The sequence below is a fragment of the Pseudorca crassidens genome, chromosome 7 (assembly GCF_039906515.1).
Source record: "Pseudorca crassidens isolate mPseCra1 chromosome 7, mPseCra1.hap1, whole genome shotgun sequence".
NCBI lineage: Eukaryota > Metazoa > Chordata > Mammalia > Artiodactyla > Delphinidae > Pseudorca > Pseudorca crassidens.
The window spans coordinates 86046879-86073888 of NC_090302.1; the positions used below are offsets into that span (position 1 = coordinate 86046879).

General features: G+C 42.4%; 1 protein-coding gene across 5 annotated transcripts in view; it reads right to left on the reverse strand.

Moving 5' to 3' along the window:
- The window catches only part of FANCC (FA complementation group C), a 272627-nt gene that overhangs the window by 7429 nt on the left and 238188 nt on the right, over positions 1-27010 (reverse strand). For all 5 annotated transcript variants that reach the window (XM_067744815.1, XM_067744813.1, XM_067744814.1 and 2 more), the window contains 6 exons: positions 21627-21679; positions 20211-20310; positions 12884-12959; positions 10337-10418; positions 5487-5667; positions 1642-1848 (listed from right to left, as the gene is read on the reverse strand). In XM_067744815.1, the coding sequence (XP_067600916.1) occupies positions 1642-1848; positions 5487-5667; positions 10337-10418; positions 12884-12959; positions 20211-20310; positions 21627-21679 (699 nt within the window). The remainder of the gene's footprint in view (positions 1-1641; positions 1849-5486; positions 5668-10336; positions 10419-12883; positions 12960-20210; positions 20311-21626; positions 21680-27010) is intronic.

Here is a 27010-nt window from a genome sequence, read left to right on the forward strand (position 1 = left end):
GGTGAGATGTGCACTTTATAAAAGCACACGATAGATCATTGTGCTGGGGCGGGCCCTGAGGAGATGGCACCCAGCAGGTGACAAGCAAGTCCTCCTCTGCTCTCGGCCACACCCAGGCTCTGGGAGGTCTTCTGTCTGAGCCTGAGAGGGCGGACTGACAGGCTGGCTGCGTGGTCTGCCCACCCCACACACGTTGTTCTCCTAGGAGCAAGGAGAACCTTGTGGGCACTGGTTACTGGGGTTCTTGGCAGTCCCACTGGTCACTGGGACTTTCTTCACGTTCACATTCAAACAGAGCCTGCCCTGGAGGGGAGCGGGAGGGGGTCTCTGGGTACTGGGAACATTCCTGTCTTGATTTGCTTGCTGGCTGCATGGGTGTTTTTGGTTTGCAAAAATTCATCAAGCTATACCTTTCTGTATATACCTTCTATGACAATAAAAAGTAAAAACAAAAACAGAAAAAAACCTAACTCCAAGAACCAGCACATTGTGGTTTTTTGGGTTTTTTTTTTTGAGATGAGCTCATAACATAAAATTTGCTATTTTAATCATTTTTATATGTACAATTCAGTGGCATCAAGTACATTCACAATGCTGTACAACCACCACTGCTGTCCATTTCCAAAACTTTTTCATTATCCCAAACAGGAACTCTGCACCACTCCCCAGCCCCTAATAACCTCTATTCTACTTTCTGTCTTGTTTTCCATTTTGTTTGGCTTGGTTTACAGTGTATGTCCTAGTGGGTATGGAGCGGTACCTCATTGTGGTTTTGACTGCATTTCCCTAAGAGCTAATGATGTTGAACATTTTATTCATATGCTTATTGGCCATTTGTACATCTTCTTTGGAGAGATGTCTAAATTCACTGCCAGTTTTTGAACTGGGTTGTTTTACTGTTGTTGAGCTGTACAAATTCCTTTTATAGTCTAAACACTAAACATTAAACCCCTATCAGATATGTGATTTCCAAATATTTCCAAGTATAAATTCAAAATTTTTCTCCCATTTCAAGATTTGTCTTTTCACCTTCTAGATAGTGTCCTTTGATTTGCAAAGCTTTTTATTTTGATGAAATCCAATGTATTTTTTCTTTTGTTGCCTGTGCTTTTAGTGTCATTATTCAAGTAATCATTGCTGAGTCCCATGCCATAAGCGGTGCCACGTTTGACTTGGACCGTAAAGAACCCCTCAGGTCAGCTGGGCTTCCAGAAGGAGCTCTCTGTAATTAGCAAACTTTTAAAAAAATTAACACATGAAATTCTTTGAGCCACTGCAGTGACCATATTCTCACTGAAGGCTTGTTTCTCTTCACGAGGAGGAAGAGTCATGGACTGTAACTGAAAGACAACAGCCTGGGGAGACAGGAGGTGAGCTTTCACCGTGGGCCCTGGCAGTGAGCTGTGTGACCTGGGAGACGTGCGCTCCCTTGTCTGAGCCTCCCTTCCCTCTCCTGTGCCATGCCGGTGTCGCATAGGGCAGGCTCTGGGTCTGGCCCAGCCGTCCCCTCCCGGCCTGTCCAGCCACGTTTGGACACCATCTTGGTACCCACACTCTTCAAAGGCTGGGTCCTTGGGTGATAACCCACCTTTTCCCTGGGATGAGAATGAGAACCAGGATGCCAGAAAAGGGGAGACTTACGAGCGTGATGACTTCCCGGGCAATCGCGTGGCCTCCGGGAGCCCAGAGCAGGAAGTTCAGGAGGAGGCGCCTGATCAGCTGCTGACAGGCAGGCGGTCTGGGAGCTCCCTCCCCGCCCTCTCCAGCTGCCGCCTGCAGGTCCCTGGCCGAGAGGGTGGGACTCCTGAGCAGCTTCATGAGGCGGCTGAGCACGGCCTTCACCTCCACCTGGGAAGTATAATTTCAAAGGGAAGCGATTAGGGAAGAGTCAGGACACGCAGGTTGTAGGATGACTCAGTTCTTTGAAGCAACCCCCAGAAACGGGAGAGGACTGGCGCCCGAGGGAGGGCAGGTGGGGCGGACCATGTCAGAGTTTACACACTGCTCCACACAAACCCAAATGCGCGTAATGGAAATTTCTTGACTTTCTTTCGTCCTGCTCACTAAGCAGCCAGGGCATCATGCCAGGAATCGACCTTTTTTTTGTATGAAAGGAAATGGAGAAAAGTCCTCAGCAGAATGTAGTCAGATTTTTATATTGTGGGAAAAAGAACAAAAGGCTCCTTGAAGACTTGTTCACTATCACAGCCACAGGTCAATTAAAGCCCAGTGCTCGGACCTCCGCTGAGCCAACGTGCTGATAAGAAGGAGGTTGGCCTTTTTGCCACCTTCGGCGGGGAGGAAGCGCGTGCATGCACACACACGCGCGCGCGCACACACACACACACACACACACACACACACGTACCACGCTGGTTTGGTTTAGACACTGGGACACTGTTCATACATGTTGAAAGCTCAAACAGAGGTCACAAGTCTGTGGAATCCACATAGTAATAGTGGCTGTTATAGGTCTGTGGGTTGTTTTTGCATAAAAAATACTTATTTCATGCTGAGATTTCTGTTTGCTCTAAGAATGGTACATCAAGTTGTGACTTGGAAAACCGTAAAGGCTGAAAGCTGTAGATCCAAAAGGCCACGTGGAACTCATGAAGAGCTATGTTCCCTCGTTTCCAGAAGAATACTTAGGCCTACTCTGAAAATCCCATGACCGACTTCATGGGTTTTGTGTGAGTCGTTTTTTCCCTGGAAGTTAAGGCTTCATTCAATGAAATCTTTCATAAGCTCCAGAACACTAGCAGTGCTGTGTGAGCGACTCCAATCACAAGGCAAGACCGTGAGAAACTGCACCCCAGGGCCCTTCCATGCAGGAGGGCGGTGTCCCTCACCCCCTCTTCTCTTGCCCGGGACCAGCCTGCCCTCGTCTGACAGCGTCTACGGGGGCCCACGGCTGTCCTGCGTCTAGGTAGGTCTGCAAAAATGTCAGGGCTTAGGAAGCAATGCCTCCATATCCATTTTCTTCCTGACTGGCATTTGATTTTCTCCTCTCGTCCAGTATTCCCTGAGGCTTGTCTTCTTCCTTTCTCTTTCACTCCAGGCCGTCTTTCCCTTCAAATACCTTCCTCACATGCCCAAAACTTTAATGCTTTCTAAAAATCTTTTCAGGAGAAAAATATAAGCTTTCTTTTCTAAGTATTAATTTTTACCCTGCATTATGAAAATTTATATATGCTCACTGTAAAACATTTGAAAAAGAAAAAGAATCAAAATGACTGTAACTCCACTATCCAAAGAGACTCGTTGAAAGTGAGGTTTACATCCTTATCATCTTTTTTCTATGCATTGTGAACACAGCACTCACTATACATAAGGTATTCTAGTTTTCACAGTTCACTCTAAGCAATTTACCATTATCTGTAGCACATTTTCTTTGATAACATGATTTTTCATGGTAGAATGCTATTCTGTGGTTGTAATACACCACAATTTATTTAGCCGATATCCTTACTGTTGAAATGTAGGCCATCTTCAGTTATTGCAGTTACCAACAATGCTGCAATGATCTCGTACATAAATCTTTCTATGGCTCTCTAACTACTTCCTTAGGGTAATTCCTAGAAGTAGAATGACAGGGTTAAAGAGTATGAACCCTCACCTAATTCTTAAGAGTATACAGACATAGTTGTTTTTTATCATGATTTAATTCAAAGTCAGCAAAAGGAGATGAACACTGGCTGGCAGAGAACATGGTTTGCAGAGTGGAGCGGTCTCTGAGCCGGCCGTACGCGTCTCAGGCAGGAACGGCTGCTCTTTGCCCCACCCCCTCCCAATCCTGCACCTCAAGGATGCCCAGCAGAGGTGACGGTTCCAGTCACAGAACGCTGCTGCGTACAGTCCGGTACTGTGATTTAATTATGCCTTTCAAGGCAAAGGCACAGATATTGTCAAGCTCAGTCAAATCTTACAATAATCATGCTTTCAAAGACAGTTCACAGTTTGTCAAGTCATCCAACAGACCATCAAAGGTCAGGAGAGCGAGAAGTATGCACTACTAGTTAAACTAGGAAAACTGGGCCCCATTTGCTCCCCGGGATGCCGCACAAACTGGTGCCTCAGGTTGAGCACCGAGAAGGAAGAGGAAGGAAACACACGTACTGGCACTAAACGACTGAGTGAGCTAATCTGTTTTTATCCAGGCTGCAAAGCACCCCCTGAGTAAGAACTAGGCGTAAGTTTTATTTAAAAAAAAAAAGAAAAAAAAAAGGACCAACTTAACTAGTAGAAAGATAGGCCAATGCAGAACTCTCTAGAAAATAAACCTTATTGGACAATTTATTTCTCTACACTTCAAAAGTAATCTGTCAGCTTCTATGATAGATTTGGAATTTAACATATAACCTACCAGTTTAGCTTATACAGAATCAAATATAAAGTATATAAAAAGGCTTCAGAAATCATTAGTGCTTCATACATTTAAATTATTAAAATTAAGATAATGAAAAATTAGGATTCTCTTCAATTAGTTTAATGTGATATTTTAAAAGGGAAAAATAGGCTTTCTTTTTAATCAGATAGCAATTCTGAGATACATGTTAATTTCTAAAAGAAAGGTTCTATTTTTGATCCAAAATCATCACCAAATTTCAACTTTTTAAAATCCCAACTCTTTTCTTTCTCCTGCCACATAACATGCTTTTAAACAAGTAAAATATACAGCCATATCTGAACTAGTCTGTTTTGTTCAAACAGAAAACATCAAGCAAATAGGAGCACTGCTCTCTACATAAAGAAACCTGCTCCCTTTAATTATTAAAATCAGCAAAAAGCGCCGGCAGTTGAACTTTTAAAAACCAGCAAATGTTTGTAAGGAAGGCGCAAATGGCTTTAATCAAAACATTGCTCCTGTTAATATTATATTCCACACAAAATAACAACTGTCTCTGCCACAGACAGCTAGCCACTCCTGTACTTTGCTGCTCTGTTATTTAGGAAATGACCAAGTCCTTTTTCAGAAACTAAGTGGTTAATATCATGTGATTACTTTTCTAAGAGTTCTAAACAAAGCCGGTTCTGTGAGGATCTATTGACTGATCCAAGAAAGGAGTTAAGTCAAGACGGAAGCAGACAGTGCCAGGCCACTGATCAGAAAGAGGACAATGCTCCTCAGAAGAGGGGTCAGACCCTGCATGGGTCTGGAGGGAGCGGCCCCAGGGCCAGGCATGCCCGTGAAGCATGACAGAGTGGCAGTGACCAAGAAGAGATAAGATGACCCAGGGATGGAAGGGCTGCACCTCATCTCCTGGGTGCCTCCCAGGACAGCAGGCAGCGCCTGGCCTCCAGTCCACTCCTGAGGGCAGGAAAACACCTCGACCCCAGGCCCAGCTCCCACTCACTCGTCCAGGCGGATGTCTGCATGTACCTGCTGAGGTGCCTGGGGGTCAGTGAAAGCCACACCCACTGCAGGGCCCCTTCCAGCCCCTGAGAGACTGATCCTGAGGCCGCACACCATAGGCCTGGCCACCCACCATGGTCTGTGCTCTCTGCTGATGCCCAGCTCCCGGACCGCAGCTGAAAGCCAGGAGCCACAGCAGGGCCTCTGGAGCTTCAGCCTCAGCCTCCGACGTCAGTAACTGCTCAGCCGCCATGTCAGCCCATCCTCCAAAGTGAACGAACAAAAACCAGCTCTCAAAGGGGCCTCCGTAGGACCTGGAACAGAACCAGAACACATGGCAGCCGGGCAACTTGATTGCTTTTTCCTTTAGGTTCTTAAAGCAACTTGTGTTTGTGAATGGTTGGCTTCAATTGTTCTTATCCACTGAAGTACAACTTGCAAGGAATACGAGTTAGCCTCAGAAAAAGAGCTCACAATGCCGCCCTGAACCTGTCACAGGACTTTCAATGGCATGCCTCTCAAAACCTCATGTGCCCTGAGGACCTCAGACATTTAAATCTTTAAATCAAGGTCATGCAGGGACACTGAGTGCAAACAGGCCTTCGAGAAAGGAAGGTTTTGGCCCATGATCATCAAGAACGACGCAAGATGAGAACCTGCAGGCCCACGGCTCTGCCTTCTGCGTGGCCTGCACAGCCGGGCTGCTGTGGAGAGTGGGGCCCCTCAGCCACCAGGCAGCCGCCCAGGTAGCCCCAAGCAAGAAACGAGGGGGCTCCCTGGGGTCCAGACGGAGACCAGAGAAGGGACACAGGCCGAAACACGTGGTATTCCTTTTCTCACAAGACAAAAGATTCTGGTCAGTATTTTGGCAATTATGAATTTTTAATGAGCTGTATATTATACTCTTTCCTGGCATCAAGTATACATCAATGCTGAAAAGTTAAAGCTTTTGTGAAGCTATCCTTTTGTCACACAGGGAACCGGGAGTTGCAATAAAGGGTAGACTCTGCTTAAGGTAAGGACCCACTAATTTTGCATAGTGACAGTCCTAGCAGTTTAACATCTCCCCTGGGAGAAATGGAGCAGGACTGGCCTGAGATTAGCATAGAGCAGAACTTTCCTTCTGAACTGGGGAAGCTCCTAGAACAGGAAAGCTCTGAGCCCCTCTGCAGCGCTCCGTCTTTGCTGGATCTGGGTGCGTGGTCCCCTGCTTGGCCCGTGGAATCCCCAAGCCAGCGCCGTTCCCACCTCTCCTAGTCACTGCTCTCCTCCTGTTCAAGTCCTCCCCGAAAACAAGTGATTAAATGTTCTGAAATCTAACTTGCAAAACAATGACAGAAAAGGAAGAAGGAGGAGCACCAGTCTTACTCCCTTGTCCCCACAACAGGGAGAGCTGATGCTCCAGGGGCCACATGAGCAGTGGGCTGGGTTATGTCTCAGAAGCAAGGAACCAGCTCCACAGGGTCTCCTTCCTGCAGGCCTCACGGACGAGTGAGCTGAGCAAGGGCTCCCCCATGCTCGCTGCCCCCACATGGGCATCCCTCCTGGATCACGGCTCAAGGCCTGGTCATTCTGCCTCTCTTCCTCTAGCAGCCGAGTGTGCAATGCAGTCCCATGGGGCTGGCTGAGAAGGTGCCTAAGGCTGCTCACAGAGCCCTCCCCGCGGGTGGCCCTGAAGCCTAGTTGAGGCAGATCTGGGTTAGGCAGGAGCCCTAAGAGGTTTGGGGTCTAGGCCCTGCTCTTCAACAGAGACAGCCAGAAGGGGTGTGTATGGGGCTGCCAGGGTATGGCAGGTCATTAATATGGCCAATCCTCTGATCCCCACTTGGCTGACAGTTCTGTCTGTCTCCTCTGCTGGTAAGAGTTTGGGGGCAGGGTCGGGGAGGGAGGCTGTGTAAGTGAGTAACTGGCACCCAAACCTGCATCAGTGATGATGAACAGAAGAGCACCAGCCATAATATGTGATGGCTCAGTAATGAGATTATAGAGAATTTCAAGAAGGAAAAGTGGCAACAAATAAAGACAGTATCAGTAGGCTAGTACAGACAATGAATAAGATATGTATACTCTAAAAGCAAAGAAGTTAAGAGGAAGTCGAAGGGTACTATGTTACAAAGAACTTAGCAAAGCCTAAATGTGAATGCTTCTAGGGAAATAACACATATAAGAGGGTACCTAATATCATAATGTTAGAAATTACTTTATGTTAGAATGGATTTTCTAATTTTAGACAAATATTTATTACAAGGAGGAGGAAAAGAAACATTTCATCCTACTGTGCAAGAGAAGTTTAGAATTTCCTTCCCTAGAGAGGTAGAGAAGGGCCCAGAGAGGTGCCCTTCTCCTTCTGCAGGCCAGGGGTTGCAGCATGTGAGCACTGCTTTTTTCCTAAGGTCTATTATTTTTATTGTTATGCTTGTACATTTCAAAGCCTAACACTAGCCATTACTCAGAACAGTTGCTATCAGGTATTTACACATGCAGCCTATTTATTCTGAGCTGCTCAAAGTGCTTCCTCCACTTCTTACTCAGCAGTGTGCTTACCTGTTTGGGGATGGAAACAGACCAATACAGCCATACCTCATTCTACTGCACTTCACAGGTAACTGTGTTTTTTCACAGACTGAAGGTCGTGGCAACCCTGCGTCGAGCAAGTCTATTGGCTTCATTTTTCCAACAGCATTTGCTCGCTTCCTGTCTGTGTACAATTTGGTGATTCTCACAATATTTCAAACTTTTCCATTATATTTGTCATGGTGATCTGTGATCAGTGACGTTCCTTGTTACTATTGTAATTGTTCTGGGGTGCCATGAACTGTGCCAATATACGATGATGAACTTAATCGATAAATGTGTGTGTTCTGACTGCCCTACCAATTGTCCGTTTTCTCTCCTTCTCCTTGGGCCTCCGTAGGAGACACAACAATATTGAAATTAGGCCAGTTACTAACCCTACAATGGCCTCTAACTGTTCAAGTGAAAGGAAGAGTGGCACGTCTCTTACTTTAAATCAGAAGCTAGAAATTATAAAGCTTGGTGAGGAAGGCATGTCTAAAGCTGAGATGCGCTGAAAGCTAAGCTTCTTGCGCCAAACAATTAGCCAAGGTGTGAATGCAAAGGAAATGTTCTTGAAGGAAATTAAAAGTGCTACTACAGTGAACACATGAATGATAAGAAAGCAAAACAGTCATTGCTAATATGAAGAAAGTTGTAGTGGTCTGGATAGAAGATCAAATAAGCCACAACATTCTCTTAAGCCAAAGCCTAATCCAGATCAAGGCCCTAACTCTCTTCAATTCTGTGAGGGCTGAGAGAGGTGAGGAAGCTACAGAAGAAAAGTCTGAAGCTAGCACAGGTTGGCTCATGAGGTTTAAGGAAAGAAACCATCTCCATATGTAAAAGTGAAAGGTGAAGCAGCAAGTGCTGGTGTAGAAGCTGCAGCAAGTTATCTGGAAGATCTAGCAAGATAATTAATGAAGGTGGCTACATTAAACAACAGATTTTCAATGTAGACGAAATAGCTTTATATTGGAAGAAGATGGCATCTAGGACTTTCATAGCTGGAGAGGAGAAGTCAATGCCTGGCTTCAAAGCTTCAAAGGACAGACCAACTCTCTTGTTAGGGACAAATGTAGTTGGTGACTTTAGGTTGAAGTCAATTCTTATTTACCATTCTGAAAATCTTAGGGCCCTTTAAAACATCTACTGTGCCTGTGCTCTATTAATAGAACAACAAAGGCTGGATGACAGCACATCTGTTTACAATATGTTTTACTGAATATTTTATGCCCACCGCTGAGATCTACTGCTCAGAAAAAAAAATTCCTTTCAAAATATTACTGCTCATTGACAATGCACCTGTTCACCCAAGAGCTCTGATGGAGATGTACAGTGAGATTAATGTTGTTTTCATGCCTGCTAACACAACAGCCATTCTGCAGCCCATGAATCAAAGAGTCATTTCGACTTTCAACTCTTACTATTTAAGAAATACATTCCTCTGAGGGATCTGGGCAAAGTAAACTGAAAATCTTCTGGAAAGGATTCACCATTCTAGATGCCATTAAGCACATTTGTGACTCATGGGAAGAGGTCAAAATATCAACATTAACAGGAGTTTGGAAGAAGTTGATTCCAATCCTCATGGACGACTTTGAGGGGTTCAAGACTTCAGTGGAGGAAGTAACTGCAGATGCGGCAGAAACAGCAAGAGAACTAGAGTTAGAAGTGGAGCCTGAAGATGTGACTGAATTGCTGCAATCTCATGATAAAATTTTAATGGACGAGGAGTTGCTTCTTATGGATGAACAAAGAAAGTAGTTTCTTGAGACGAAACCTACTCCTGGTGAAGCTGCCGTGAGACTGTTGAAGTGACAACACAGGGTTTAGAGTATTACATAAACTTAGTTGATAAAGCAGTGACAGGGTTTGAAAGGAATGACTCCAATTTTGAAAGTAGTTCTGCTGTGGGTAAAATGCTATCAAACAGCATTGCATGCTACAGAGAAATCGTTTGTGAAAGGAAGAGTCAACTGATGTGATAAACTTCATATTGTCTTATTTTAAGAAACTTCCAAAGCCACCCCATACATAGCAACCACCACCATGATCAGTCAGCAGCATCAACGTTGAGGCAAGATCCTCTACCAGCAAAATGATTATGACTCACTGAAGGCTCGGACAATGGTTAGCAATTTTTAGTAATACAGTATTTTTAAATTAAGGTATGTGCATTGTTTTTTTTTAGACATAGTGCTATTGAACACTAAATAGACTGCAGGATAGTGTAAACATAACTTCTATAAGCACTGGGAAACCAAATAAGTCGTGTGACTCACTTTATTGCTGTGGTCTGGAACGAAGCCTGCAATATCTCTGAGGTATGCTTGTAATGCCTTCCCCTGTCAGGCCTGCTCAAGGGAAGATAAGGATCCAGAGCAAACGCGTGTGAAACAGACCTACGAGTCATCAGTGTTTGCTTACCCATGAGTTTGGTCTTCAACTACTTCTTTGAGCATTTCAGAGATATGTTTCAGTGCCTGGTGCCAAAGTCCCTGTGGGATATCTGTGGGTGGAGAGAGCCATCAGAGAGGAGCTGAAGAAAAGTCAAACCTACTAGGAATCATCGGCAGCTAAGACCAGAAGAGGCCATTTGGAGGAAAGGCCTTAATTTTCCTGGTCCACAGAATCCGTACCACCGCTCTCATGCTGATCCCATCCAGAATCTATGTCCCTGGCCTGGGAAGAAAGACCTGTCAGTGTTACACAGAGCTAAACTCAAAGGCTCTTTTACTTGGGTACATGGGAGTGGACAGAGAGACTGCACAGGCAGCCCACCGTAGGGTTTACAAAGGCTATGTGGAAGATGCCCCAGGGTTTTTTCTTTTCTACTCACCTACCCCCTCCTCCATATCACTAGTAATCTGTGATTTCAACATACATGGAGATTATAATAAAATAATCAACAAGGAATTAGGAATGGGCTGCCCAACTGTTTTTCTACGATTGTGATGAATTTAGAATAAGATTTCAGGTGTATAGTTTTGTTTTTTTTTTTGCGGTATGCGGGCCTCTCACTGTTGTGGCCGCTCCCGTTGCGGAGCACAGGCTCCGGACGCGCAGGCCCAGCGGCCATGGCTCACGGGCCCAGCCGCTCCACGGCATGTGGGATCTTCCCCGACTGGGGCACGAACCCATGTCCCCTACATCGGCAGGCGGACTCTCAACCATTTCGCCACCAGAGAAGCCCAGGTGTATAGTTTTTTTAAAAAAAACAAAGGTCAGAAAAAAATACATGGGTATCATACAGACAAATGTCTTTTCTTTAGTTAGTTTTTCTGGTTTCACAATTTTCTCATGGTCTTAAACACTTCTGACCATGTATGTATCTGTAGTTCTAAACAACATCTGAAAAAGGCTACCACATTTCCATGCAGTGATAGGTTCTATAATTAAATACACGAGAAAGATAATGTAAGTGATACAATAACCACTACTACCCCACAAATGTTAAAGAATCATAAATTATCTCTCTCCCTCTTCTGAACTCCCATAACTCCTGATTTGCAGTCTTTGAAGGCACTTTTGTTTTCTTCTTTTTATTAGTTGTTTAGATATGTATTTTATGTCTTCTTTACTTGTAGCTCCTGGATAGTCAGGGCTCATAAGTGACCCATCTTTAATGCCTACAAGACTTTACAGTGGGCATAAGATCAATTTCGGATGAATAGAAGATTCTACTGTTAAAAAACACTTCAATTTGTGAATGTAACATTATTTTTCCAAATGTAACATGCAGAAAACTGTTCTAGGAACTAGCAGAGGTAGTCTTTTGTTTATAGATTTCCAAATTAAAAAATAACAACCCCAATACTTTTTCTGGAGCTCATTCAGCTGCTCACACAGGCTGACCTTAGGCTTTGCTCATCTGATTTAGGCTGTGAGACGTGGCCCTGGAAAGTGAATTACTGACTTTTCTGTCTTGTTATTAAAGTTTTCCCATTGTGTCCCCACAGGTTAAGTTCCACAAAACAGCTGACTAGAGATCCCACCAGGCCTGTCACCACCTCCACCTCTAGCATCTCAGAGGACAGCATCAAATGGGTCACTCTAGGTGAGAACCTAATCTTTTAGAACAAGGAAGAGGAACTTTGATTTTGTAAAATGCTCTGAAACCTCGAATCATACTTTCCTCAAATGAATTTACTTACTCAAGTCTCAGGAAAAAGCCAGGGAAAAAAACGGCATAAAAAGGAAATATTACGGATTCTTTTACTCTTTTCTCTCCTCTTTCCTTCCATGGTCAGATGAATGCCTTTTTCTACAGCACAGAGTCTGTCTTGTGTCAGTGTTGCCTCTGCTTCAGATTTCAGGCTTTAGATGGGAAGGATGTCTATATTCTCTATTTCTGAAATGTTTCCTAAACAGGAGCTCACAGGCATGTTAACAGATCAACATCAGTGGAATCAGGGCAGAATCATCACTTCCCCAACTGGATATGGCCTCTGGAAGGCTGGCAAATGAAATCAGAGAGGGCTGTGGTCTAATACACTTACTGAATTCTTTCAAAAGGCTTCCCTTGGCTTAGTTAGGAGAAATTTCCACTAAACTTCCTTGGTTTCATTCATCATTTTATCTTTTCTTTTGCAACAGGGGGCACAGAGTAGAAAGAATGAAATACAAATAAACATACTGTTTTATTCCGAATCAGCCAAGTCTTATTAGCCTGTTCCTGGCATCCAGGTAGATCTGGCTGGCACGAGCAGAGGCCTTGTGTTATCCAGAACAGACTATCAAAACCCCACTAGAGGCCATTTTGTTCTTTTTTCTTTCTTTTGGTAAATGATTGTAACTGGGAAGTCAAGCAAATTCTCACATCAAAATCCACAGAATGTGAGACCCTGAGAGCTTAAAGGATGTAAGCAATGACCAATTCCCTTTACAGATAAGGAACTGGGAGGAAACAGTTATAATTTAATCAGTGTATTCCCAGAAGTTATTTTAATATGGGCAGAATCAACCTTCACGTACCTTTCGGGTGTTGGAGTAGCACCATGACAAGAGACGGAGAAGCATAAGGAAAGTAGGTCTTGAATGCAAACTTCAGCTACAATAGAATCAAAAATTCAAAACCATTTGAACATTAGCATTGGAAAGGGTATTAAGAAAATACAAAATCTTGCATCCTCTGCCCCAAAAAGACCCTCTACTTTATGTGGTCAGAATGTTTCCTTGCATGCTTATCAAAAAAAAAAAAAAAGTCTCCTAATAATCTTGTAAATATGTTCCAAAAAAATTAAACCTTTTTAAAGTCACCTTCTAGGACTTAAGAAAAATAAAGTTATACTCTTGATGTCTTTATATCAGTTCTTCACCTCACATGAACTCAATTATATATATAAATCTTCTATTTAAGTGAGAGTTTCCAAGGCAGTTGTGAGATGGTTTTTTAATAATCAAAACAGCATAAAACAACAATGGTGCTCACGATACTTTGAGGGCCGAAGCGCTATCCTAGCTATGCCCTCAGAAGGCACAGAAGTTTTGAAGAACTTTTGTAAAAAGTTGAGGTAAAATCTATAAGCAGTGAAGTACAAGGGCTTTAAGTGTACAATTTAATGACTTTTGGTAAATGTGTAAATCCAATGTGACCATCACTCCAATCAAGACACAGAACATTTATTTTTTTTATTTTTTTGCGGTACGTGGGCCTCTCACTGTTGTGGCCTCTCCCGTTGCAGAGCACAGGCTCCGGACGCGCAGGCTCAGCAGCTACGGCTCACGGGCCCAGCTGCTCCGCAGCATGTGGGATCTTCCTGGACCGGGGCATGAACCCGTGTCCCCTGCATCGGCAGGCGGACTCCCAACCACTGTGCCACCAGGGAAGCCCAAGACACAGAACATTTCAATCACCCCAGAAAGTTCCCTTGTGGCTGTTATAGTCAATCCCTCCACCCCATCCCGGCAACCAATATTTTATTTCAACAAGAGAGAGTAGTTTTGTATGTTCTTGAATTTCACACAAATAGAATCATAAGAGGATGTATTTTTGTGTGTCTGGCTTCTTTGGCTCAACATGTTCTTTTGCAACTCATCCATGCTATTGTGTATGCGGAGTTCATTTTTTAAAAAATTGCTCTGAAGTAGTCATTGTATGAATATACTATAATCTGTTTATTTATTCTCCCATTGATGGGCACTTGGGTTGTTTCCAGTTTGGGGCTGTTATGAATAAAGCTGCAGTTAACATTCACATTTATGTCTTTTTGTGGATATGTGCTATCATTTCTCTTGGGTAAACACCATAGGAATGGAATTAGTAGGTCATAGAGTAGATGCTTGTTTAACTTTCTAAGAAACTGCCATGTAATTTTTCAAAGTGGTTGTACCACTTCACACTCCCATCACAATTTATGACAATTTCAGTTGCTCCACATACTTGTCAACTTTTGGTATTGTCAATCTTATTAATTTTAGCAATATTAGTGGGTGTGAAATATTACCTTATTATGACTTTACTATTCATTTTCCTGATATGTTTACTGCCAACTTATACATATTTTTTGTAGTGTGTATTCAAGTCTTTTGTCCATTTTTAAAACTGAGTTGTCTCTTATGTTCTTGAGTTGTAAGAGATCTTTATATATTCTGGATATAAGTCCCCTGTCAGATATATATATTGAGAATATTTTTTATCTGCTGGTGGATTGCTTTTTCATTTTCTTAAGGATGTCTACAAACACCAGAAGTTTTAAATTCTGATAAAGTCTAATTTATCCATTTTTCTCATATTGCTAGTGCTTTTCTGCATTCCTTCTAAGAAATCTCAGATTATCCCAATGTCAAAAATGCTATTCTTTTCATTTTCTTCTAGGAGCTTTATGGCTTTAGCATTTATTTTGAAGTCTATGATCCATCTCAAATTAATTTTTGTGTTTGTGAGGTAGAGGTTCATTTTCTCCTACCTGGATATCCACTTGTTTCAGTGCTGTTTGTTGAAAACTTTCCTTTCCCCATTGATTTTCCTGGCATCTCTGTCAAAAATCAGTTGACTACATATTAATATATGCATGGATCTATTTCTAGACACTATTCTGTTCCACTGATCTATCCTTTTGCCAATACCTCACTGTCTTGGTCTTGATTACTATAGCTTCAAGTCTTGAAATCAGGTAGTTTGAATCCTCTGATTTTTTTTTTTTTTTTTGCCTTTGAAATCTTTTATTGTCACTTTGGTTAAGGAATAAGTATTGTCTCACAGTGACCTATGATCTTATTTGACCAAGTGTTTTAAAACTTTTTGACAAACTTCCTAAAATATCAAATTTTAATTAAAGTTCTTTTGATTTCCAGCTAACACTGGGATACCTTAGAGGGCCCCTGAGGTATCTCAAAGAGAAATATTTAATGAGGATTATTTCGTATGTTAAATTAAATATAATCAGATGTTTAACCATGCCTTTTAAGTCTTTTGTCATTTACAGATATTTTTGTACTCTGATGCTGTTACAAAAAGTGCTTCATCATCAAGGAGATTCATGCAAAGGCTATGGAAACGGTTACAACAGTTCCACATCAAGATGATGGCTATGCGAGGATTCCAGCACATACCAACTTAAAACAAGGAGCTGTCCTACCCCTGGGGCCCCTAGATCAGGCATCCAGAGATTTTTACTTCCTGACAGGCCCCTACTCAGCCTTGAAGCAGTTACAGAAGATGGACCATTGCCCCTCTGCTTCCCATAAGAATATGGGAGTCTGAATTTTTTTTTCTTTTGTTTATTCAAAATTGTTCTAGCTACTGTAGGTCCTCTGCATTTTCATATAAGTTTTAGAATCAGCCTGTCAGTTTCTGTTTTGAAAACCATGTTGGGATTTTAACTAGGATTACATTGAACGAGGCATCTCAACAATTCATAAATATAGTTTCTCTCTTTATATGTTTAAGTTTTCTTTAGTTTGTCCCACCAATGTTTTATAGTTTTCCAAGTAGAGGTCTTATACACCTTTTTTTTTTTTTTTTAAATAAATTTATTTATTTATTTATTTTTGGCTGCACTGGGTCTTCATTGCTGTGTGCGGGCTTTCTCTAGTTGCGGTGAGTGGGGGCTACTCTTTGTTTCGGTGCGCGGGCTTCTCATCGCGGTGGCTTCTCTTGTTGCAGAGCACGGGCTCTAGGTGTGCAGGCTTCAGTAGTTGTGGCGCACGGGCTCTAGGTGTGCAGGCTTCAGTAGTTGTGGCACACGGGCTCAGTAGTTGTGGCTTGTGGGCTCTAGAGCACCGGCTCAGTAGTTGTGGCGCACGGGCTTAGTTGCTCCATGGCATGTGGGATCTTCCCGGACCAGGGATTGAACCCGTGTCCCCTGCATTGGCAGGCGGATTCTTAACCACTGTACCACCAGGGAAGTTCCAGGAAAACTGATACACCTTTTTAAAAATTTACTTCCAAGTGTTTTATGTGTGACTGTGGATTTGTCTATTTCTCTTTTTACTTCTGTCAGATTTTGCTTTGTGTATTTCAGAACTCTGTTATTAGGCATATATCTATTTGTAATTGGCATTTCTCCTGATGAACTATTGCATAATTATAAAATGTACCTTTTTGTCTGGTCATACTCCTTATCTTGAAACCTAATGCATCTGCTGCTAGTAGAGTGATACCAGCTTTCTTGTGCTTATTGTTTACATTACGTATCCCTTTCCTTCCTTTTAACCTATCTTGTCTTTATAATTAGAACTGGTCTCTTGAAAACAACATATAGTGGGTCTTGGTTTTTCATCCAGTCTGACATATTTGCTTACTTGTTTATTAATTAATTAATTTATTTATTTTTGGCTGCATTGGGTCTTTGTTGCTGTGCACAGGCTTTCTCTAGTTGCGGTGAGTGGGGGCTACTCTTGTGGTGCGCGGGCTTCCCACTGCAGTGGCTTCTCTTGCTGCAGAACACGACTCTAGGCGCACGGGCTTTAGTAGTTGTGGCATGGAGGCTCAGTAGTTGTGGCTCACGGGCTCTAGAACGCAGCTCAGCAGTTGTGGTGCACGGGCTTAGCTGCTCCACGGCATGTGGGATCTTCCTGGACCAGGGCTTGAACCCGTGTCCCCTGCATTGGCAGGTGGATTCTTAACAACTGTACCACCAGCGAAGTCCCATCTTTGCTTTTTTACTAGTGTATTTAGTTGATTTTCACTTAGTTTTTGTAATTAATGTACTTGTAGATATATTTGGGTTTATCTTTTTATATTCGTTTCTTTTGCCCCATCTATTTTTTGTTCCTCTGGCAGCCCACAGCTCTGTCTTTTGACACCTCAAGTCAATCAGATTGTGCCTTGAGCTCTGGCCACCCCCTCACCCCTCCACCCACTCAACCCCCCTTCTACCCCTTACATGAGAGCCCTCATGGAAAAGTTAGAAGATTACCCAATGTGGTTTCCTTTTTCAAGGGTTGAATCCCCGCCAGTTTTAATCTGCTTTTTGGGTTGCTCTCCAGTACCTTCAAATAGTTTAAAAAAATATTTTCCCCAGAGTTTATAGTTTTTATCTGTGGGAGATTTAGTCTAGTACATTATTAAACTCTGTACTACTGGCACCAGAACCTGAACTGATTTGCTGTTTGTACTGGAGCCATTTGTTATGCAAGCTCAGAAAAGAGGCTTGTCATGACAGCCTTAAGGTTTTGCCTACTAGTCCGACTGGGCACATTGATGGAGCTGCACTGTGCTCTCCAACTAAAACAAGGGTGAGAGGAAAGGATGAAAAGAGAATGAGGAGCACTGCAGATAAACATTTCTGACAATGGGAAAGAATGTGGATTAATGGGATTTCTCATAAACTGCTGGGGGGAGGGACTTCCCTGGCGGTCCGGTGGTTAAGACTTCGCCTTCCAACGCAGGGGGTGCCGGTTTCGATCCCTGTTCGGGGAGCTAAGATGCCACATGCCTCGTGGTCAAAAAACCAAAACATAAAACAGAAGCAATATTGTAAAAATTCAATGAAAGACTTTAAAAATGGTCCACATCAAAAAAAAAAAGTAAAAAAAAAAAAAGATATCATTCTAAAAAATAACCAAACCGCTGGGGGGAATGTAAATTGGCACAAGCATGTATGAAAACAATTTGGCAGTATCTGCCAAAGCACTCGTAATAACCAGCACTTCCAGTCCTAAGTATATGCCCCAGGATGTTCAGAGCAACACTGTTTATGAAAGAAACCAAAACCTGGAAATAATCCAAAAGCCCACCACCAGGAAGATAGCTACATTGTGGTATACTTTCCCAACAGAGCTCTACACAGCAATCCCCACCAGGACCACGACCACGCACAGCACAGAGCAATCCTGGTAGCACGATGCTGGAAAGAACAAGGCTCAAAAGGCTACATACGGTGTGCTACTCTTATCTGTTGTTTGTTTTATAAAGTGCAAAAACAGTCACAAGTAAAGAAAACACGGTTTAGCAATCATGTGATCAAACTATTTTCAGAAAAAGCAAAGGAATGATAAACATAAAATCAAAACAGCAGCTATCTGAGGGGAGAAAGTCAAAGTGACAGGATAGAGGAGGAGCATGTGGATACCTGAAAGTTGCTATAGTGGGCCAGGTCTTGTTGGATGTCAGGCTGGTAGATACTCATTTATTAAGAATGAATACGTGGATGGATGGATAAAACACCGAAAGAAAAGAGGGCCATGCATGGACCAAGTAGGACAAAGGATGTCATGCATCAGGGATTATGATTAATCTACAAAGGGGCACTAAGGAAGGCAGGGGACTGATGATGAGAATGGCATCGACTAGAAAGGCAGGCAATCAGGAACAGCCCCAGGAAAAGAAATGACATAACAAATGTGGATGAAGGCATTTGCAAAGTTAAGAGGTTATTGCTCTTGTATCCTGAACCCAAGGCGAGGGCACTGAATTCCTGTTTCTTTTTGGATCCCTGCCCTGCCTTCCACCAGAACCCAATCTGTGCCCCTCACACCAGCAGACACATGTAGCCTGGGCAGGGTACTATTTTAAATTAAAAGTGACTGTAAGAACAGTTCAACCAGTCCAAATCTAAAGTGCCAAGGCCAACCCTGCAACTCAGGAGAAAAGCTGGTAAGGAAAACAGACTCAGGCTAACGGTACAGAGCAATACTTCTTTCACCGATGCCCTCCGCCGTAACCTAGGTCTGTTCCAGGAGTCAAAGGCACAGGTTTTCTAGAGGTCAGTTCCTAATTGGAAATACTAGGAATATTCAGGGAAGATAAAAGATATTTATAGTTATGCCTCAAAGTAAGTGTGAGGGCCAGCCAGTGCCTTTCAGCAGAGCTCTCCTCCCGAATTCCAGGCTGGATACCATTGATAATGCTGTTTGCTACAGTCTAGCTAACTTCCCTTGGGAAAGAAAAGATGGGAAGAAAGCATCATAAATATTTATCATTGCCTTAAAAAACAGAAACCTCTGCTAAAACCTGAGCGGTTTCTTGGCGTTGGAGTGTATGGGAGTTTAGTACAACCAAGCATCACAGCAGTGCTCTCCTAAGTCAGACTGCAGCAAGCACGCCAAGGGACCATGACATATCTCACAGGGAACTGCAGTGGACTTGGGCACTTGAACAGGCAAAGCACTACACAGACATTAGGTCTGCGGCCATCAGAAGTACAGGCCAGTTAGAATGCCCAAAGACAAAAGCGCTCCGGTAGAAAAGGTTCCTGTTACAAAGGTCACTCTAATCGATCAGCTGCCTCTGCTGACGGCCCCCCAGTGCAAGTCCTCCTGCAGATCCCTAGATCCAGCTTCTTGCTTACTGAGTCCAACTGACACCTCTTGATCATGGCCATTCCTAGCTCCTCATCTACAATTATTCAAATATTTCCTTGTCACTCTATCTCCTTTCTCCCCTGGAACCCAATTCACATTTAGGTCTCTGATATGAATGGAAACTAATAATTAAGAATGTCCAGTATTGCTTTGTAATAAGTGGCATTTCCTTCTTAGCACATGCCATATAGACTCCAGAATACCTCTCTCTAGCCTGGGAGGGGCAGAGTCCTGCTTGACAAACAGCATACAACACAGGGCCCAGAAAGTTCACCCTCTGGGGTGGCACGTGCTGGCATGGCAGAGTTCTCTGCGCAGCAGTAGATAAATGCTTTTGGGTACCAGGACACAGGACAGACAGGAACCATCTTGATTTACTTTCAATTAAAATGGTTTTACCTTTGCTGGGTTTTTCATTTGGAAGCTTTCTTCTTGAACAAAACAGTCTATCAAAATCACTGAAAATAATGTGCTCCCTTCTGGTGATTAATCAAATACTCTTAACAGCTTCTTTTTCTTTGGGGGAATGAATAATATCTGCAATATAACGAACCTGCTTGTTTTCTTTTTCCAGAGCTTCTACAAAGCATCGTGTAAACACTTGGATAGTGGCCAGTACTTCTAGGGCTCCATCAGTTTCCAGGAGTGCGTACCTGAGCAATGCAAAGCCAGATCACAACACATTCAGTGATTAACCTGGCAAACACGTGAACCTGAACATGTAAAAGGGAAAAATGGAAACATTCTTTTGTGCCATAAGCTTCAACAGTATCTCAACTCATCAGTTTTCAGTCCTTGCGTGAAATCCCTTTTCTAAAAATTTTCTTTAAAATTGCAAACATGCAGAGCTCCCTTTCTTGTTTTTTAAATTATTAAGCACTTCATATCCCTTCCACATGGGCCTGGAATGCTCTTTACAAATATTTGCGCACTGTACGCCCAGAAATGCAACATCCACAGAACTTTTGCTTTTGCAAGTGGAGAAAGAGGTGCCCCGGGGTTAAAATGGCTCGGTCAAATCCACCTAGCAAAGTGGTGGAAGAATCTGCATATTCCTGGTTTGTTTTCTATGCATTTTCACACAACTAACCTTTCTTTATGTTTGTTTGAACAATAACAAAAAAATCAACTGAAACTTTGCTAGCTTTAAACTAAAAACAGCATTCTGACTTATTTCTATACTCATTTAGCTTAAAGTTGGTATGTTTCAAGACCAACCCAAGTGCTGGATTACTTGCTATTGTAAAAATTCTTTTCCCCAGTGTCTGCTGTCTGCCATGGGGCCTCTGTTTGCTGAGTGTGAGGGGGATGGGATAAAGAGAGTAGATACCCTGGCTGTACCAGCACCCAGGAAAGAGGCTGGAAACCCTCCCTGGGTGGGCAAGTCCGGCCCCCCACTAACTGGCAGCCATAACCCAACCTAATGTCCAGGGGTCTCCTCATCTTTCATCATTGTAAATCCAATGCCTTTACCAAGAAGTTCTGGTATTTGCAGAATAAAAATTAGTGTGCTGTAAGATAACATGCATAGTTGATTCTGCCTTTCAGAAGAGCTCTGTTAAGAATGGCATCATTTATTTATTATTCTTGGTTTTCCTTAGCTTTCAAATCCTTTAAAAAGATTGGTCAGCCCTCATGTGGTGAAGGGAGAACACTACTACGCTTTATTTTGAGTTGAGAAAAATTCTACATGAATATTGAATGATGTAAATCTCATGTAATTTTGCTTTTCTACCATTATTATTAGAATTTTAAAAGGTTAAAAAAAGATAGTTATCTTAATTTTTAGGCATTGGCTTTTAAATATACATTGACGTTTGGGTTTTACCAAAAAGCTCAGCAGGAGGGGATGGAAGCAGAAACTGATTCCCCCGTGGTACAGCCAGAGACTACCACAGAGTTTTTTATTCGCATTTGGAAGCTGAACATATTTAGACCAATTTACTAGCAGAAACAGCACAATACTGACCTGAACATTTCATCAACAACTCTGAATATGGCAGGGTGGCAGGCAGCTGCAGGCTGTAAGGAAAGGACCATGAGAAAGTAAACTATCAGAAGCATTTCATCAATAATGACTTGCTCTTATCAGGCAAATGAATTGTCTAGAACTGCTGGTGTCTAGAAAATGGGTACATTCCTGTGAGTTAGAAAAAAACAAGAACCAGTTCATAGCAAAAGCCCTACATACAAATACAAACAGTAGTTCTCTTGGGGCAAGGGGATTATGTACAATCTTTATTTCTTCTTTATACTCTGTACGTTCCACATTTTCAACAATAAGCCCATATGATACAGAAAAAAGAGTCATTAAGTATCATGGAACATTAAAATATACCTTCTAGGGTTTCCCTGGTGGCGCAGTGGTTGAGAGTCTGCCTGCCAAAGCAGGGGACACGGGTTCGTGCCCCGGTCCGGGAAGTTCCCACATGCCGCGGAGCGGCTGGGCCCGTGAGCCATGGCTGTTGAGCCTGCGCGTCCGGAGCCTGTGCTCCGCAACGGGAGAGGCCACAACAGTGAGAGGTCCGCGTACGACAAAAAAAAAAAAAAAAAAAAAATATATATATATATATATATATATATATATATATATATATATATATATATATATATACCTTCTACCGGCATGCTGTAATGAAGACACAGAGCCTACCTGTGTTGCTAGTTTTACATAATGTGCCCTGTGTGTCTGACCGCCTCACATGACTTAAAAGTGCCTCAAGGTCGAATCTGGGCCGGCTATCTTTTCATTCCTGCTTATTAGGAAATGAGTGCATAATTTAGAATTATTATTGAGGAAAGCAGTGGCCACTACCATGCCAGACTGAATAATATTACATCTTAGTGCCCTATGAATTTAGCAGCTTAAATTACTTCAGACGAACAAAGAATAAAGGTACCATCATCTTGAATGATGAAAGCAATCTAATTTATTCCACGAGTATTTTTATGACAGGTTTGATTGTATAAATCTGCAGAAGCCGACCTACTGTGGCCTGAGTGGGGCTTCAGTGGGCCTGACCCAGATTCCATATCTTTTTGGCCAGAGCTCAAAGCATGACATTAAGCCAGAGGAAGATGCCATTTGGGTTCTAAGATATTTTACAGTAGCATCCAAAGGTTAGTGAATTGGCTCTATAGGGAATTTCTCTGAGTCACATTGAGCTTGATATGACTAGCTTTGGGAAACATTTTTTCATACCCCCTCAACTAGAAAAGCATAAAAAAGGATACGCGTTTTCTCTTAAGTTTTCTAGACCAAGCTGAAGAAAGAATGATGCCTATCTCCATAGACTCTCTTCCACCCTGTTCTGCGCTGGCATTTCGAGTTCTAACATTGAATGTGCGCCATCTAGTGTTCATACACCGCCATTACAGGCTGTTATAGAAGGCTCCAGGCAAGAGCATTGTCACTTGTTAAAATGATGGGATAATTCCTTTTATTTGAAGAGAGACTTGCGATTTGTAAGTTACAGATCTCTATTTTCTGAGTAATCCATACTCCCTAATCCTTCATTGATGTCCATTTTTATCTAAAAGAAACCAACTAAAATTTTTCATAGATAAATTCATTATAAACTCCGTGATTTGGCAGAATTCAAACTGAAGAGAGGCAGAAGAAAGGCAGGTTCACCAGGAGAGGCGGAATATTTTTTGGCTTTGATTTCAGACAAGTCAGTTAATCTCTCTGCTTTTCAGCCTCACTGTAAATAATAACATTTATTAAAAGGTCACTGGATATATGCCCAGAAAATATCATGGAAGTTTCTATGTATTCATAATGGAAAAATCAAACAAGAAGGGAAGAGCAGGGCTTCCCTGGTGGTGCAGTAGTTAAGAATCTGCCTGCCAATGCAGGGGACACGTGTTTGAGCCCTGGTCCAGGAAGATCCCACATGCCATGGAGCAACTAAGCCCATGGGCCACAACTACTGAGCCTGCGCGCTAGAGCTTGCGCACCGCAACTACTGAGCCTGTGCACCACAACTACTGAAGCCCGCGTGCCTAGAGCCCGTGCTCCGCAACAAGAGAAGCCACCGCAATGAGAAGTCCGCATACCGCAACGAAGAGTAGCGCCCGCTCACCGCAACTAGAGAAAGCCCGTGCACAGCAACGAAGACCCAACGCAGTCAAAAAATAAAATAAATAAATTTAAAAAAAAAAGAAGGGAAAAGCAAACTGCATGTCCTGAAGAAATGTGAGTCATCAAATTTGCCAGAACGATTTTTCAAAGTCTTATATATAGACAATGTGTGTTTAAGACCAAACAACACTGTCATGTGACACACAGTGCCTAAAAAAAAGTGCATTGATAGAAAATAAGACTAAAATTGAAAATGGTAAAATAGAACCTTTGTTCTAAATGGTTTAACTACTCCAGAACCACTCTATAAAGTTGATGCTAGTAGAAAATCATTCAATACTGATTACAGGGATTTCCAAATGGCAAAGAAAAGGCTGATCCAACATGTAGAACAGGGCTACCTTGAAAAGCAAGGGGGAAAGCAAGAAAGCTCTAATTTAGCTTGTTGAAAGAGGACAAGAGCTTGGACATGCTCTTCTTTTATGCAGTGTTTTCTAGCAAAACAGCTCAATCAAATGTTTTAAATATCTACAGACTGTGTGGAATCTGCCTGTTCTCTCCATGCCAATGGCCTCTCCTCTTAGATTTCTTTCTGTCCAAATATTTCAGACCTTTGGTTGCTCTCAACCTGCTTCTACAACCTGTTTTAGCTTTTAAAACAGATAAGATGTTAGGAGGCAGAGGAACCTCCTGGAGGTGACCAGGCTTGAAACAGCAATGGCAGAGATTTTGATTTAAAAACCAGTCTCCCTCGCCACTCCAGAGTTGTGAACAGCTTTCTCATCTGCAGCCTTTACGGATGGTTTTAAACATGACGCTCTTCACACTTCCCGAGCACATAATTTCAAGGTCACTGAGTCCCCTCATGAAGCCTAGAGTGCTCACAGGCCAGGCATGTGTCCCAGTGACATCAAATCACAAAAGCAAACGTAAGCCGCTTTTCTTATCAAGGGAATCCTCTAAATAGAATTAAAGTCTTAATTTATGCTCCTCTGGAAGCCATAAATTTCCCCCCTAAATCTTTACAGCATCCATGTGAGGGAAGAGGCAAACATTTAACCCCTCTGTATCCTGTTTTATTTTTAAAACAGGACCCTACATTAACACAACAGGTCACTCTGCAACCCAGAGCTCCACACCCTAGCTCCGAAGCCCCACAATCCAGGCAATTATCTTTCCTGTTAAAATGAAGACAGAAAAGAAAACCTTTCTTGAAAATGAGCACAGAAAAGAAAACCTTTCTTGGGTTCCATCTGTTTGTCTGTTTTTCTCCATCCTACCAAAATCTGTTCCTTCTCAAGCTCTTCTCTTCTCCATATGGTCTAACGATTTCCGTGTACAGATTATTTCAAGTCTTGGGAAACTATGTTACCAGGAGGCCATCAGTAACAGGAGTTATGCCCTTCTTCTCTCCCCTCACGCTGCCCCCAGTTCTTTCACTCAACGTCAGAGGATGAACGGAAGATGATGACGGTGAGCTCCAGACTCTGGTTTCCTTTTCTTATGGACCAGATTGTTCTGGGGTGCTCATCCCTTTACCTCTGCCACAGCTACCCAGAACTGCATTGCTCATCTCCTCTCTGCCCAGGACAGCCCATTTCCATCCCTCGAAAAAACAAGGGAAGACTAAGCAACATAGAGAAGTGCGCGGCGGCTGCGTTCTCTGGGCCTGCATTGTAGGCAGAGGTGAGGGAGAGGCCAGCTTGTCATTCTGTGCCGTGAACTGTACAAATAACATCAATACTTGCTCTCTGTCCTTAGTGTCTAACCTGTTTTCATCCCGATTCATCAATGATTATTACAAGCCACCTGCCACTTGAAAGAGGCCCAAGAAAACGGAAGAACAGAATTCTCAGGAAGAAATCTTTCCTTTTTTCTATCATTTTTTGATTCTTTGTGTGTGCGAGAAAGAAAGAGTATGGGTAGAGGGGAGAAAAAGAATACAAACCAGAAAGGGAAATTATACTATGATTTGAGGTAATTCACAGAGAAAAGTGAATGCCTCTCATAAAAAACAAAAAGGCAGTGAAGACACAGAAAAAAAAAATTCTCAAGCCGTCTACATTTAGCACCCTTCATAGATATTTTTCCTAAAAAAATAAAGAGAGAAATTTCAGGTGAGAGATAAACTGAAGTTCAGTAAGCCTGGGATAGCTTCTCTTTCATAATCTATTTTTATGTAGTTTTATATAGTTCACTCCGGAGCAGAGTTTCTTTTTTCTTTAATTAATTGCTGATGAGACGCTTTTCCTCCAGTTTACCCGACAGCCAGCAATCACGTCCCACTGTGTAGCTGACTCTTCCAAACCCTTGACAGGCAGGAGCCCTTGTCTTAATATATAAGTTAAAAGGTGACTATTCATCAAGAAGTAACACTCTTCTTTAAAAAAAAGATTTTTCATAAGTTTCATTTCAAAAAACTCCTTTACTGAGTTCAAAAACAATTTGGTTTAAAAAAAAATCTACTTATATGAAAAACTTCACCTCTGTCATGTAAAATAAGGGACCTTTATAAACATGTATTTTCTTTTATTATGCCATTTTCTTCATTTCTTTCAAATACCAAACTTAGGACGGTAAATATCCCTTTTGCATTTTAAGATCTGTTTTGTTTCAAAACATTCACATTTCTTTCAACAAATTTGAGCTTGGAAAAATGATTCTTTCTTTTTAAGCTTTACCAGATGTTGTTTATACTACAAGCAATTTTTTTTCAGTACTCCATAATGCAATTATTGTTTAATTAGTGATAAATCTGTCATTTCTGGGCTTAAAAAAAAATTAACAAGTACCAAATGTACTTTTGTATTTTAAATTTACCCGTGCTCTCTGAGAGGGTTAAGACACAGGGATGCCAGCTCTGGAAGCAGAGCAAAATCCCCCAAATCTGAAGTTCCTCTTCTAGCCTCGCCCAGTGGCCTCTATCCTGTTGGTTTGTGTAGCCTGAGCGGGGAAGATAGCTCTTCAGTCCCCTGCTGCTTCCTGGCGCAGCCTCTGAGTGGCAGTGACCTCCCAGGTCAACTACTGCCCTGTTTTGTTTTCTCTTTTTGGTTTTTCTTTTTTTTTGTTTCTCTCCCTTCATCCCTGACTGGCTGCCAAGTCCTGCATCCCCAGCAGTGAAAACAGAACATGAGATCTAGGCCTCTTTCTTTACAGACAATGCTGGGTGATCTGGTGCCCCCATGAGGTCGATGCTGGAAAGTGCAATTACTGAGATTTTTTTTTTTTTTTTTTACCTCTTAGCTACAAGCAGAAACCACCTCCACACT